General features: G+C 43.4%; 1 protein-coding gene across 3 annotated transcripts in view; it reads left to right on the top strand.

Annotated features, from left to right (window-relative positions):
* tspan9a (tetraspanin 9a) overlaps nt 1-15,704 on the top strand; it is a 215,128-nt gene that overhangs the window by 118,040 nt on the left and 81,384 nt on the right. For 2 of the 3 annotated variants that reach the window (XM_049574030.1, XM_049574031.1), the window contains one exon: nt 10,293-10,372. In XM_049574030.1, the coding sequence (XP_049429987.1) occupies nt 10,310-10,372 (63 nt within the window). In that variant the 5' untranslated portion in view covers nt 10,293-10,309. Of the gene's footprint in view, nt 1-9,283; nt 10,373-15,704 lie in introns of those variants that run through there. The other variant, XM_049574029.1, reaches the window with a different exon arrangement.

Here is a 15,704-nt window from a genome sequence, read left to right on the forward strand (position 1 = left end):
GTAACGAATGGTGCGTAGACTTTGTTTGGATTCTGAGATTTACTATGTTGTTTTAGTGTTTTCTGAAAAGGATTGAGTTGCTGTTAATATGCTCGGTATCACACTGCAGTGGATTTCAGTAAACTAGACTTTGATGAGGATGAAGGGTTCCAGCTGCGGCCTCTGGTTTAACAGTGGTAAACTGGTAAAATCAGTCAATAAAACCACACAGTGTTCAGGCTGTAACTAAATGCTCTGTTGGTGCCAAACTCTACAGACGTGTTGGATGCCGTGTTCCTGATATAGGTCTCTCATTAAAGGGACACTCCATCAGTTTCACACATAAATATCAGTGTACTTGTTATGAGGAACGGTACTAGAGTGAAAACAGTCGTACAGTGACTTCTGTGGCTCTGCAGGGAACTTTATAAAGTCTGAAAAATAAACCTTATGATGTAACTGTGATGCCATCATTGTCAAGTAAATGAATATGAATGTATGAATGAATATATGACAGGGAGGCATCATTAGAGGTGAGAAGTGTAGTTTGAAGGATATGGTTCTTAACTAATCTAAAAGGATCTCGGAAAACCTGTAGTTTAGCTGCATTATGGAAAATGTAGGATACATTTTTCCTGGATAGGAGGAACTTCAGGATATCTTGCCCACTGCCGCTTCAGTTCCTACCATTTCTTTATTTTAAAATCTGTCCTTTGTCTGACCACATACTTAAAGAAAAGTATGATACTAAATTATTGAATATTTCCCTGACAGTGTGTAGCTTTGACAGCACAAAAGCTGACAGGTTATGCAACTCTGCAGTCCCCTACAGTTACAACAGTCCCTTTAAATATTACATTTATATTACAGTATACACGCACCGGCCACTTTATTTGGTACACCGTGCTAGTACCAGGTTGGACCCCCTTTTGCCTTCATACTTGCCTTAATTCTTTGTGGCATAGATTCACCAAGGTGCTGGAAACATTCCTCAGAGATTTTGGTCCATATTGACATGATAGCATCACACAGTGGCTGCAGATTTGTCAGCTGCACATCCATGACATGAATCTCCCGTTCCACCACATCCCAAAGGTGCTCTATTGGATTGAGATCTGGTGACTGTGGAGGCCATTGGAGTACAGTGAACTTATTGTCATGTTCAAGAAACCAGTTTGAGATGATTTGAGCTTTGTGACATGGTGCGTTATCCTGCTGAAAGTAGCCATCAGAAGATGGGTACACTGTGGTCATAAAGGGATGGACACGGTCAGCAACAATACGCATTTAAACAATGCTAGTTGTGTGTTTGTGTTTTCATGTATATCTGATTGAATTGAAAGCTGAAAATAAAATATTCTAAAAAAAACAATGCTCAGTTGGTATTTAGGAGCCCAAACTGTGCCAAGAAAATATCCCCACACCATTACACCACCACCACCAGCCTGAACCGTTGATACAAGGCAGGATGGATTCATGCTTTCATGCTATTTAAACCAAATTCTGACCCTACCATGTGAATGTCAGAGCAGAAATTGAGATTCAGCAGAGCAGGCAATGTTTTTCTACTCATTTGTTGTCCAATTTTGGTGAGCCTGTGTGGATTGTAGCCTCAGTTTCCTGTTGTTAGCTGACAGGAGTGGCACCTGGTGCGGTCTTCTGCTGCTGTAGCCCATCTGCTTCAAGGTTCGATGTGCTGTTCATTCAGAGATGGTCTTCTGCAGACCTTGGTTGTAACCAGTGGTTATTTGAGTTACTGTTGCCTTTCTATCATCTTGAACCAGTCTGGCCATTCTCCTCTGACCTCTAGCATCAACAAGGCATTTTCACCCAGAGAACTGCTGCTCACTGGATATTTTCTCTTTTTCAGACCATCCTCTGTAAACCCTAGAGATGGTTGTGTGTGAAAATCCCAGTAGTCGCTTAAATCACTTTTCTTCCTCATTCTGATGCTCGGTTTGGACTTCAGCAGGTTGCCTCAACCATGTCTACATGCCTAAATGCATTGAGTTGCTGCCATGTGATTGGCTGATTAGCTATTTGTGTTAATGAGCAGTTGAACAGGTGTACCTAATAAAGCGGCTGGTGAGTGTATACACAGTATAGATACATACATACATACATACATACATAGATTGTAGGAGGACTTGAAATGATAATTTAAATGAACACAGTGCTCTGAAAGATATACATAAATTTTCTTCTGTTGCAATACTTGTTTATCACATTTTCCAGCAGCATAATGCCCGTCTTACACAAACTGAACCAGCAAGTCATGATGTTTATTTATCAAGTGTAGCTTCTTTATTTGATTTGCATAAAAACCTTTATTTATACCCTTGATGTATAATGCCACTCAAATAACAGAGACGGCATTACTGAGGTTAGTGATGGTAAGTAAAATTACAATTTTCATCTAGTCGTGATGAATAATAGAATGCATCTTCTGCTCTAGCAGAGAAATGTAATCATCTATAAAACATTTACCATTCAGTTATTATTTGTATACACAAAAAACTGGAATTGGTTACATTTTATAGATTAAACATCATTAGAAACAATGTGAAGACGACGGAGAAGCTTTTATGATGTTGGAGTTATTCAACTGTAGTTTAAATCTATGTTTGTAATGAAGGATTTTATTGCACATGTCTTTTATTGTCTAATTAAACAGCAGCAAACCTTAGTAAATTTCACTTTACCCCCTACTGTTTGTAGGCTGGAATATCTTTGTTGACGAGACCACATACTGCTGTTCTTGCATAATACTGCCCACCATAAAACATAATAAATAAACCCTATACTGTATTTCTTTAAGTGTATCTTAACCTTTCCTGTAATGGAGGCATTGGTTGACACCCACACCTCTCTTAAATGCCACTCATGTCATTATTTGTTCATAGTAGCATTGTAGTGGCAATGGGACTATGAAGTGTTTGCATCCTGTTACCTTTTGTAAAGCATTTTCTGAAGAGCTCTGGGAGCATTCCTTTTTTTTGGCTCTGAGCTCTCATTTCTTCAGCCCTGTCTATCTTTGCACCATATACATATGTCGAAGAGAGCTGCCAGATTTACTCAGCATCATAGAGAATGTTTGAATACAATCTCATCCCACTCACACCCTCCATCTCAGCCCAGGCTCCCAGCTCTGGCCTTGCTCTGCTTTGCTCCGCATATTTTTCATCTTCTCTCCAAGCCTGTACTCCTCTGTGTCATCCTACAGACGTCCATTTCTCCCGAGCCTCGCTTGGTGTCTTTCTCTCTTGCTTTACCCCCTTCAACCTAATGCAGAGACGCAGAGCCCCGTAGCTCCTGAGTCGATGGATGGATCTGTGCGTGGAGGGAACAGGCTCGGATGTGTCCTTCAGGCTACTTGAGGAATCAGTAGCATGCACACTAAGGGCCCCACTGAGCTCTGATAAATGTGTGTAACTCTCAGAGAGAGCAGCACTGACGTAGATTGTATTGAATTTGGAGTTAAGGACCTGAAATTCACTGGATGGAAAGCGTTTGGATTCTGACAGTCCTAGCAGCTTTTCACATATATTCAAAGGTGCTGATGGGAAACGTTGTCACCTATAACTTCTGTGCAGCTATTTTAATCATATGATGTCTACCTTTGGCAGCCGAATCACCGATTTGTCTTAATGATTTGGAGTTGCTACCTTTCCTCGATAATAGACCTGTCTCTTGAACTGCAAACGCGTGGTTGAGGCTTTGTTGAGGCTAAAGCAAATGATCTGCTGAAATACTGGTGTCAGATCAAAGTCTCATAACTTCAGTGTGTGGGATTCTGACAGTTAATAGAAGCTTTTCAGAGCTACATGAAAACCTCCAAAAATGCATGGTCAAGGAGGAAAAATAGGCGTAACTTCTTTTTGTTCCTGTAAATGTGAAAATATGTGATGTCCTTCTGACAGCAGCCATAATGCACTAACTGTGAGAGATCTGAGAGATATACTGTATATTAAACTATCTGCTTTTCCTCTTTATAACCAGTCACAAACTGGCTCAGAGTATGTGACAAGAAGGGAGTTCACACAAAAGATTTACTTAAAACAAGCCAAATTTATAAAACTAAAATTAACTTAAATAATCAGTCGAGTGTGTAGATCAGCAAAGTCAGTCATGAAAGCCATGTATGAGCGAGTGTCAGGCGTGCTGCGGAGGTCTTGAAGGTGCAAACCAAAACCAATGATGCTCAGTAGATGTCAGCTGAAAGGAAGGGAGAGACCACTGCAGTGTCAGCATTCTCATACCCGAACGACAGAAGAGGTCATTTGCCGGTGACTCCCAAAATAAAATAAAAGACCACTGGAAAGTACTGGTGACTTACAGTCACACGCAGTTGAAGTTGTGAAATGGTCGCAGTTATGCACCAAAACTACATGGTTAGGTTTGGCAAAAAGTTCAGTGTTTGGGTTTTTGTTATGTAATTCAAGCAACGTGTGTACACTACCTTAGGGCATGCGTAAACATAGAATTTTTCTTCGGCAGACAAGAGCAGGGCACTAGGAAGTGCTTCATCCCAGCACTCCCAACACTTTTTTTAAATGACGTGCTGCACATGGGGTTTGTTTCTGTAACAATATCATGAAAATTATGTTAGCTAGGTAGTTAACGCAGAGTTGTATGTTAAGAGAGGGTTGGCTACCTAGTTAACAACAAGCGTAGACAATGTAGAGTGATAAAAGCACAACATTCAACAGCTGTGTTCAGTGTTCGGCCGACCTGCTCCCACAAATGGGCTTTTAAGTCTTTGTTGTGACGGCAGGCAATAGCCTAGCTAAATAAGCGGCAGTGATGTCACCAGCGTGTTTCTGAAAAGTTCTCTTGGCAGCCACATGATGGAGCCCAGAATTAATGCACTGGGGATGTTCCTGGCAACTAATTTCCCAGTTGACTAAACAAAATTTTTAATTAAGACTAGTCCATACCCTTTGAGTGTACAGTTGCCCACGTACAGTTTCACATGGTGTGTGTTTGGGATACAGGTTATAGAAAATTGCAGACTAAATAGTCAACTGAACCCATTAAGAAGAATAATGTATTCAGACAGTTTTTGTGAATTTGATAGTACGATTGCTTTATTGAAAGTACAGTAGTACCATTGCCAATAGTGGGATAGTTAGTGGGCTAAAACTGTACATTAGTAGTTGAGATAGCACATTGAAAGGCAGATAGTCAAAGTGTTTTGTATCGACTTAAAAGTCTGGCGCACTGGTAGTTCACATGGGAAAGGTGTGGCTAGCCCGTGTTGCAGCAGCATACCATACCATGACTTAGTCATACCAAAAAAAAAAAAAAAACATTCGGCCACAGGGGGAGCCACAGCGATCAGTCGCATTTTAGCCATTTTTAAGTATTTTTCTGTTGTTATAATGCCACCCAGTTGCCAATTAGAGTTAAATTTCTCCAGTCACCTTGAGGCGTCGTGTTCTACATATCTACCAAGTTTAGTAAAAATTGATATGGCCGTTAGGCCCAGATAAGAAATTAGCTCTTTAGCGCCTCCATTTTGTTTGATGGGGTCAATAATGGAGGGGTCCCCTCAGATTATGTGTGGTCATATGCCTACAAAGTAGCGTGGTGTTTGGTGAAACCCTTGAGATGTTATACACCTTTATGTGATGAGCCACGCCCTCCACAATATTCATTGCCTTATAGAAGCTCAGTTTTAGTAAGTTTTCCAACTTTTGCCAAGAGGGAACTTTAGATATTGGTCCCTAGATTATGTTCACTGAGTTTCATGCAGATCGGTCAAACTTCCTAGGAAGAGATCGATTTTAAGTGTTTTTCAAAAAATTTAAAATGGTGGAAAATCTATATAACCAGAGGCAAATTTGTTCCTCATGAGGAGAGGCATCTCTGTGCAAAGTTTCATGTCTCTACGACATACAGGGCATGAGATATGCCTATTCAAAGTTTGCAATTTCAATCGCTTGCTATAGCACCCCCTTTGGCCAATTGATGTAATATTGCTTCATTTGCATCCTCCCATGACCCTCTACCACTGTGCCAAATTTCACATGGACTGACCAAGTCAGTGAGGAGAAAAACATGGAACAGACACACAGACACACACAGTTTTCGTCATTATATAGTAAGATTAGTCGACTAGTCTAAAAAGTGGAAAAACTGTCAAAATTTAGCACAATTTATTGTTAAGTATTTGAAACATATATCAACATATATTGTGTGCATCAAGAGTCCTTTGAAGCCTTCAATCACAATCTTCAACAACCATGTCGGATTTTAAATGCCACTCAAGTACGAGACATTTTGCGCCATTCAGGCTCCACGTATTCCATTAACTTCCTGAAGCCTTTACCTTCAACAAAGTTAGGTGGAAGCAGTCAGTGTCGTGATGAGCTGTGTTATCTTCTCAGACCAGGCGGGATCACAGCGTCTCCAGGTGAACGATGTCAATTTGGGCTTTGTGTGGCTAGCACCGCTAGCAGTGGCAGCTGTTGTCCTGTGCAGGTTAACATCCAAATGCACATGTTGAATGTGGTTGCGCATTGCTCCAATTGACTGAATATGTTCCAGTTTTTTTCTGACACAACCTACATTGTTTTCATTTTCTAGGTCAATGTACTGCCAAACCGCGCTGGCTACTGCAGGGAGGGGAACAGCTGTCTGACAGCTCTATAGCACCCACTAGTGGTGGGTGGTTGCATTACAATTAAGTGGCCTTGCACATGAATAAAACACTAATTAGGTTAACCAACTATTATTTCTGGTGCCGACTAGCGAGGGGGTGGATGTTTAATCATTTAGACGGCTGATCGCACGCATCTCTATTACGCACGTGACTTTATGTACATGACATCACTGATGTGCTTTACATATGTGACATCAGTAAAGTACAGCGCATGTTTAAAATAAGTCACATTGACTTTAGCTCTCGCACAGGACACACACAGCAGCCTCTTGGGTCCTGTAAGTCCTGTATTTCTTGACCCATACATCCACCCTGACCTCCTCCCTACATGGACTTCCTCCTCTGCTCCCTTCATAATTACTATAAAATACTACGTAATTACTACAAGAAGTTTCTTATACAGACAACCTATATGGCTGTTTTTTGGTGAGGGTGGGTTGAAGATATGATAGAAGTTACAACTTGTACTTGAAGTGAATGGTTCATTAGATGGTGCAGCCACATTATATGCAACCAGAAATTCTCTGGCATTCATTTTGTATAAGAAGCGACTCATTTGTTGCACAAAGCATGCTTGGACACTTCTGATGCTTACCAAAGTGGTGGTGTAGCAAGAGAGTGTGACAATTTGAAAAACTCAGATGGTGCTCACATCAAGATAACCGATCAAGCTGCAGTCGCAAGCGACCATAGTGGGGCTACAGCGTAAAGCAGTAGTTTGACAGTTTGGGAAATACGCTTGTGGCTTTCTTGTGGAGAGTGTAGAAGAGAAGATTGATTGCAGCTAATGTTTGGACAGACTCTGTCCAAAGTAAACAACATCTGCCCACAGGCTCCTTTAAAGCTCACTTATTAGCTTGTTGTATCTCATTTGTTTGATCCCTATGAAAACCAAGGACTAAAAAGAAAATGTGGTTTTGTGGGAGTTATGTGTTGTAATGTGTCTTGGCTGGGACCTGCTGTTGGTAGATGGTTTTTCTTTTTTCTTTATCCTCTTCTTTTTATTTTTTTGTACCTTGTGACTAAACCAGTCTAGCCATGCCCCATTTTTTTAGCCTTGATTCTAACCTAAGCTTACTGGCTGCTGGCTGTAGCCTTATATTTAATGTATGGTATCAACAATTCCTTTAAATCATTACTGCAGAACCCAGGTGTAAATATTATTTCACATGCAAAGGTTTTAGTATATATTTGTTTTATATTTTTAAGCCATCATACTAAATTCTGCTGTTAAGTTGCATCATTAACAAATTGCCAAATCCTGATTTATTTATTTATATATATATATTTTTATTATTACAACCACAATACCTGCACTTCCTCAAAGCTGTTTGTTACTCTACAATAGTGAAACAACAGGGCTGGATTAGCTTGTCTATGTCGATTGGGTATTACTGGATTTACCTTTAAGACCATTCAGTGGAAACTCTCTCTCCATCTGTCTGGAGGCTGAGCCATCACCGGCACTCAGCTGACAGAAGACCATTACCAAAGCAGAACAGTGTGCGGTCTGGTGGTAGACCTGATTTAGCTTGACAGTCGAGGAGAAAAAGTTGATTCTGGGAGTCAATAAGGGCATTTGTATTGCTATTCCAATTCTTTCTGTCACCTGAACTTTAAATTAAACTCAGGTGAGCTCACACAGATGGACACAAGGTGAATACAGCAGTAATTATCCTTTTAATTGAAATTTGACACTTTCCACCCTCACAATCCCTCTCTTAAGGATCCTTTACAAGTTAGCCTTTGTTCTCTGATGCATAGGTGGTTATTTGGGGAGCTAGGTAAGTTGTAAAGTCAGAGCTCTGTGCTATCTTGTCTGCTTGGTGTGTGAATCAGAGGCACTGTTTAGCATTTGACCCTAGCTTTTCCTTGGAGAGTGCTCAGCATCTTAAAGCCACTATCCCCTTTCCGTGCTTCAGATGGTGCCATAATTCCAGAGCCTGGACACTGCCAGTTAATTGGGTCCCCCCTTACATGGATGTGGGCAGTGCAGTGATGAATAACGCAGAGCAACAGCGTGACCAAACTGCAGCTCAGTGCTGTCGCCACCACCCACATCAGATGCAGTAATCACTCCAGTGATAGTCCCCACATGTTTCCGGCTGGCTTTAAAAAACACTGTCAAATGTGGTTTATTTATGGCAAGATTAATCAATGAAATTACATATTGCCAATGAAAACAGCGCGAGCAGCTTCACTGGCATGTGTGAAATCGCAGGTGCAGGTGTCAGCTGCAGACTGACTGACTCTGTGCATGCAAAAGAGCCTGCCCACAATTTCCATCACACATACACACACACACACACACACACACACACACACACCCCAATCCTGCTACTCCACACACAACCCTTACTCATCTACAATTACCTTCACACCTCATTTTTTGTTTGTTTGTTTGATATTCCTAAACTCATCTGTGGCCTCTCAGTTCCCCTGACAGCAAGGATGAAATTGCTGAACATGTATAGTCAAAGCAAACACAGTGATGGGCTTATTAAAGACACGGGGAGCGGAGAGGAGGAGCTCGGGTCGGGCTGCAGCTGCTGCATTGGCTGTCTGCTCAGCAGTGGGGAGGGGCTGAGGGAGAGGGCGAGAGAGAGAGGGGAAAGAGAGAGAGAGGGAGAGAGTTGGGGGAGGAGGGCAGTGCTCTTGTCGGGAGATAGGGAATGCCCGTTAGTTGCGTCTGCTGATAATAGCACATCAGCCGGAGTGCTGCTATTGGGAGAGCAGAGCGCAGGCAGTGCGGAGGACTGAGCCTCTGAGCACAGAATGGCACACTAGAGAAGACAGGCACACTCAGAGACAGAGACAGAGAGAGAGACAGAGTAAAGGAGGAGAGAGTGCATCAGAGCACGCTGAGAAGAGGAGGACAGGGAAGGAGCAGAGCAGTGGAGAGAGGACGGGGAGAAAAGTTACCAGAACGTGGGAGTGGAGCAGCTGAGACTCACGGGGGTCTCACTCCCACTGGAGCACAGCAGTGAGCAGCACAGGAGGGGAGCACTGTAACTTCTTCCTGGAAGGACAGTCCTGTCATAAGGCGAGGGTAATGCTCCTCACAGGACTCTTCTGCACAGCTTCAGGACTATCACAGGAAGACAGCAGCAGCAGTCAGAAGACAGAGGTGCCTGAGCAGTGCAGTTCTATTCACTTCTGTACTGAGGACTTTCTTCCTCAACTGTGTGCTCTGAGGTGGATGTAGTTGTGTGTCTGTGAGGCTTTTATCTTTTTTTTATTTTTGCTTCAAAGCCTGAAGCAGCCGAGACTTGGAGGTCGAGTTGTTCTGTCCTGTCATTCCTGAGACTATGGTAGACTGTGCGTCAGGGAGCCCTTCATCAGCAGCTGCAGCCCTAGAGCATGGAGAAGTCCAGCAGTGAGGAGTCAGCCATTCACCGTAGCCCCTCAGTAGATAGCCGTGACTCAGATTTTGCCCAGGCGTCCACGTCTGGCCGCCCGTTTGGCGGCCGCGGCTTCACTGCCGGCGCATTCTACGGCTCCACGGGGCCACGCAAAAACGCACAGCAGGGGCAGGCTGGAGCGGCAGCAGACGCCAGCGCAGGAGACAAGACCAACAACAAGTACAGCTCACCCAAAGGCAGCAAATACGTAGTCTTTTACCTGGATCTATCATTTGTGTTCCTTTTAGAATTCAAGAAGTGCAACATGGCAAGGGGCTGCCTCTGCTGCTTGAAGTATATGATGTTCATCTTCAATCTCATCTTCTGGGTAAGTGGCTCATCTTTTCCTTAATGCTTTCCCTCCTCACAGTTGTTAACATCGATCTAGCTGATGATAATGATACAAATGTGTGGATGTGGCTCAAGAAATGATGCTGACTGAGTAAATCTGGCTTTGGCAACTCTAATCATTATCCATATCTGTGTTCGAGAGTGTAACGGCTCAGTTTGTAATAAGATTTTTAAAAAGAGTTCATCGGAAACATGGCAAATTGATGGTTTTCAGTGCAATCATGCGTTTCTAATTATTACATCAGGCTGTTTATTCCTGTTCCTCCCTGTGCAGTGCATGTTGCTATTCCTGGATATCATGACAGAGTCAGTGGCATTGCACCAGGTCTTCTTTTGTATGTGACTAGCAGTGGGGGGGGTTGGATTGTAGGGAGTTCATTAGGGTCACTCATTCAGATGGTTATATGATTTACAGGGAACATGAGGTTGAAATGCAAGTGGAGCTGCACACCTCTAGAGCACAGTTATATTGATGAGCAACACAGTATGCACCGAGCAGATATGAGTCGAGGTGGTCTGCAAGCAGTTGATTCTGGAGGAGATGATCTGATTTGTATGTTTCATTTTAATATTGTCCTTGCTCTTGGGTAAAGCTGTGATCAATTATGGAGAGAAGTATAGGCAGAGTTCAGAATTGCTGCACCAGGGCATTTGGCTCCATCGGTGTGATTTAAAATTTGTTGTAATTATCAATATTTGTAGTAATACGCAGTAATAATTGAGGTTAAAAAGAATCATTTTGTGATAGTGCTCTCTGTGCCAAGTTAACTCACAAATAGATTTCACTCAGAGAAACCTGGCCAGCGTGTGGCAAGCTCTGCTGTGTACCCATGCATGGGCATTTGTTGTAAAAGTGGGCATCCCTTAGTGTTTACAGAATGGATTAGAGAGCTTATAGGTTATGAGGCCAAGTCTTTTGTGTGGATGCAGCGAAGCGTGAAGCGTAAAAACACCCCAACACTAGGGACTCTACCAACCCCTGCCCACCATGTCACTGGGTTGTGAGCTGTGCTAACTGGGGCACATTGGAGGCAACAGAGTGGGCTTTAGCTCGAGCCCAGCTGTGCACAGGCCACCATTGAAAACACACACACGTACACTTGCACCACACAAGTCCGACATCTATCCCGTTGTCCGCTCCATATACTTAAATGAACAGCACTGCTAGTGGCCAGCCTCTGTGGCCTGAAGCTGTGGACGCCTCTGCTGCTTCAGGGCGGTATCACCATATCATTCGTCTATCATTACCCAGTCAACAGAGATGAGGGCAATGGGCAAAGGCTTACAAACAGCTAAGGGGCTCTACAGCGTGGCTCGCCTTCATGTAATGTTTGCTTAAGGGAATGAAAGGGTCAGAAAAGATGATGATGGGTTCATTAATGCAAACATCGACTTACCTTGATGTGGGCGCCTCTTTAGAAGTGATTCAGTATGTGTACAGTGCAAGTGCGTGCTGCTCGTGCATTGGCATAACTACTGTTTAACATGGGAAGGAAATTTTAAGTAACTTCCTTAATCGATTGCTAGCATCATAAATGATCAATCAGCGGTTAATAATTTATTACAAAATGCATGTTTTCTGTTCCTGAGAACTCCCTTCAGACAGATGAGATGGACTGCTTTTACAGCACTGCCTAAGTGAATGAGATATTTGAGATGAAATTTAAGTAAGCATGAGTAAGATTTAATAAGATGCACCATTTGCGTATGATTGTAATTAATGGCTTTGCAAAATTCAAATGATTTAACACAATAATTTGGCAGAAGTTAAAGGTTTTTCTGGAGGACACAGATTAGATAAGACTGAACATTAAACCCAATTCTTGTATTAACAAAAACGGCAATAACCTGCAAAAGCCTATCAAAATGGGCTGCCCTGAAGATAAAGAGCTGTGGGGGACAGGTGCTCCCTAGTTAAAAGTCTAAAGAAGTGAAGCCAGACTTCCAACACAGCATCAATGTACTGAAGTGACACTTATTCCCATACTGTCAAATAGAAAATCACACGTACTGTGCTGTCACAGGTTCTCATCCTGGTTGCTTTAGGAGATCTGGCAAGTCCAGCCGCTAAAAACATCCTCCTGGAATCGTACAATCTGGCGCTCCAGCTTTAATCACTCATATATCCTTGACCCATACAATTTATAATGTTGATTTAATCATCACTATATGAATTAAGACTTTCCATCATTACTCATTCTCTGAGCTGTGAGACAGGTATGATAGCTCAAACCTATACTACACTCTCCATTAACAGCGTGACACCATCAGTTACCTGTGTGTCAGCTCTGGCCTGCGTGGCTCGTTTAATAGCCCAGAAGCTGCTTCAGTGCACTGTTATAGGTCAACCTCAGGCAGAGGTCATGAGGTCATTATTATCCGCTATCTCCTTGAGGGGCCGTTGCAGGGGGATTTGTGTGAAGGCGTTTACTTCGCAGGTTCTCTCCTGGCTCAATTTGTGCTTAACCCTTTTCAGTGGCAAAACCCCGCCACTAATAACCGGTTGCTGCACACCACTAATAGGGAGGTGGAAAAGAGGCTTTGGATTTCAAGGATGGTGGCCTCCGATTCATGTGGAGCCTCGCTTGTTGGCCTCCATGGAATTGCATTACAACCATCCTGAAAGTGTGCAGAAGCTCTCCTTTTAGTGTGAGGTTTGAAGACTCTCTCTGTTATCGTGTGAGTGTGTTTGTGTTTGTGTGCGTGCATAGGGGCACTGGGACCTTAAGTGGCTATGGACGTTTCCCAGCGTAGTGCATCCCCTGCTGTGAAATAATTGAATTTTTACTCTGTTAATGTTCATTTAATGAACACCCACTATGCATTTTCCCTTCTGTTCCCGCAGATTGATACTCTTGTTTTCCTCCCACCACTAGATCATTTTAATGACAGTTTAATCAGTGTCCCATGGGAAGAGAGTCGGGTGATGCGGGGGTTAGGATTCAGCATGTGGCTGGTGGGTCTGTCCATCAGCATGTGACAGCTCGAAACTCATCGGCGGCTGGCTGACTGGCTTTCTGGATCCTGGGGCTGCCCAGTTGAAGGTTAGCAGAGCTGGGAATGAAGGGTTCGCTCGTCAGTGAGGGGTCGGGGCGGGGTGCCTGAGCACTCCGGGATACAGGCAGGGGAGGGCAAGAGTTATGTTGTATCTTGACACCCCTGGGACTGCACTGCTCTAATTCTGACACTCCAGGAATCACAAGGTTACTGCAGCTGGTAGGAGGTTTGCCTCTGAAGCTCTGACATCTCATCTCACAACTGAGGGGGGAATGGTGCGCTGCGGCAACCTGACACCAGGTACAGCGGGGGTCTCTTCTTTCTGACTGTGCGCACATGCATGAGCACACTCGCTGTATCCACACACAAACATACAGTCATTCTTGAAAGTACGCTCGCCACCCCGAACACCATCCACTCCAAGGGGCTTACAGTGGTAACTTGAAGCACAAGGTAAACAGTGGCAGGCACTCCAGGCATCTCCATACATGTGCTCATCCTTAGGCCCCCCCAGCAGTTGTTCATGACCATCTGGCTCCTCTTTCTTATAAAGGATTAGAAGAGTCTGAGCTGCAGGGGGAGTTTCGGGCAGATTAGAGCAGTATTGGGTGATGCATTTCGGATTGAGAGCACGACTCCTCAGGACAGCTCAATGCTAAAGCCAACAATCATCAAAGCAAATGGCCTTTGTGCTGTGACAGTGCGTTGTTTAGGAGGGAGGGGGGGGATCTGTTGTGCTCTCACACACAAACAGCGACTGTTTGACCAGCCCGATAGGGTGATTGATGTTAAGTCCTGTTGGTGTCAGCCTTGTGAGCATATCAGTGTTGGTGTTCTTGCTGGGAGCAAGGATTTCAGCCTCTTACTCTGCAGTATGTCCTCTGTACCCACAGCCTCCCCTGTTAATCTCTTCCATTCAAGATTCAATTTACTGTCCACTGCTGCACTTATTTATCTTTTCCAGTGATACTGAACACCTTTGAAAAGTAAAAAGATAAAAAAAAAAAAGGCCTGAAACACAACACAGGGATTTATTCTGCCAAATCACGAGCAACATCACACACAGGCCTGTTCCCTTTGTTAGAGATAGGATGTACAGTAGCTAAATGGGCTCGGCCCAGCTTTGCCATTATCGTGCCATATCAAAAGCGAAAGCCTCATTTGATATTCATATTTAAAAGAAAAGTGTCAGCTCAGCAGTCTTGTCCTACAAGTACATGAGGGGTGGTAGTATCAAAGCCGCTGCTTTGTTAGAGCAGAGAAAACCAAATGTGTTTAGCATTCATGAATTCCTCTGCTTACTTGGGGGATTGCTGCGGGATTTATAAACCATTTGGTCCGAGGCAACAGAAGATTAGTTCCCCTATCGATCTAATCACTGTATTTGACATTTAAGGTTTCAAATGTACCCGCGCTCTGATGCTACAAAGAGCGGAGCTATTGACAGACTCAAGGTGGCTTGTAAGGAGTGTGTGTGTGAACGTCCGTATCTGGGTGGAGTGGAATTCCATAAAGTATTTCACACAAGCCGTCCCCCCTCTCCCCCGTGGGATTTTTCGATCCGAGGTGCCGAAGCAATCTGACTGTTTTTCATTCTCCATATCGGCACATGAAAAGTTCAGTCATCTTTTATGGCTCAAGAGAGCGTGTATTGTAACAAACTTTACCTCCTTTTTTCCCCCTTCTCTTCTCCTTTTTTTTCACCAGAGGCACAGCTGAACTCCATCAGTCACTGCCAGGTGAAACAAGGATTGGGGCACAGGAAAATAGATGAGGGTTGAGTGCGCTCTGCGAGATGATGAAACAAGCTGTATATGCTGCGCTGTCAGATGCATTTAATTCCGTCAATCCACCGTGAAAGGCTGGCTCTTGAATTGGCTCTGAATTTGAAATGGCAGATTGAAGCATCAACCTCAGCCAGTCTGTCCACCGAAATTTTACGCCTCCAACTATAATGCGATAGGCAGTCAGTGGATTTAATCAATGGTCAATACAAGCAGTCACAGATGATGTCTTTAGAATCATCCATATCCAGCATTCATACTCTAATTTCATTGACTGTGTCATTACCATACTGTCCAGCCTCAAAGCTGGTCTTTAAGTTTTTCTGCAACATTTACATAAGAACATAAACATATGTATATGCATTTAAATCATCTGAAGTCTTGTAATTAGCATCCCCTATAGATCCCTGGGCCTTGATTCAGATTGGCCGACCTGCTTTGCAAGTATCTCCATATGCCTGCCTTTGTCCGGCAGATCGTCCTGGGAGATCACTCTAATTCACACGTCTCTCTGGTTGTTTCGATTTC

The sequence above is a fragment of the Epinephelus fuscoguttatus genome, linkage group LG4 (genome assembly GCF_011397635.1).
Source record: "Epinephelus fuscoguttatus linkage group LG4, E.fuscoguttatus.final_Chr_v1".
NCBI classification, from domain to species: Eukaryota; Metazoa; Chordata; class Actinopteri; order Perciformes; family Serranidae; genus Epinephelus; species Epinephelus fuscoguttatus.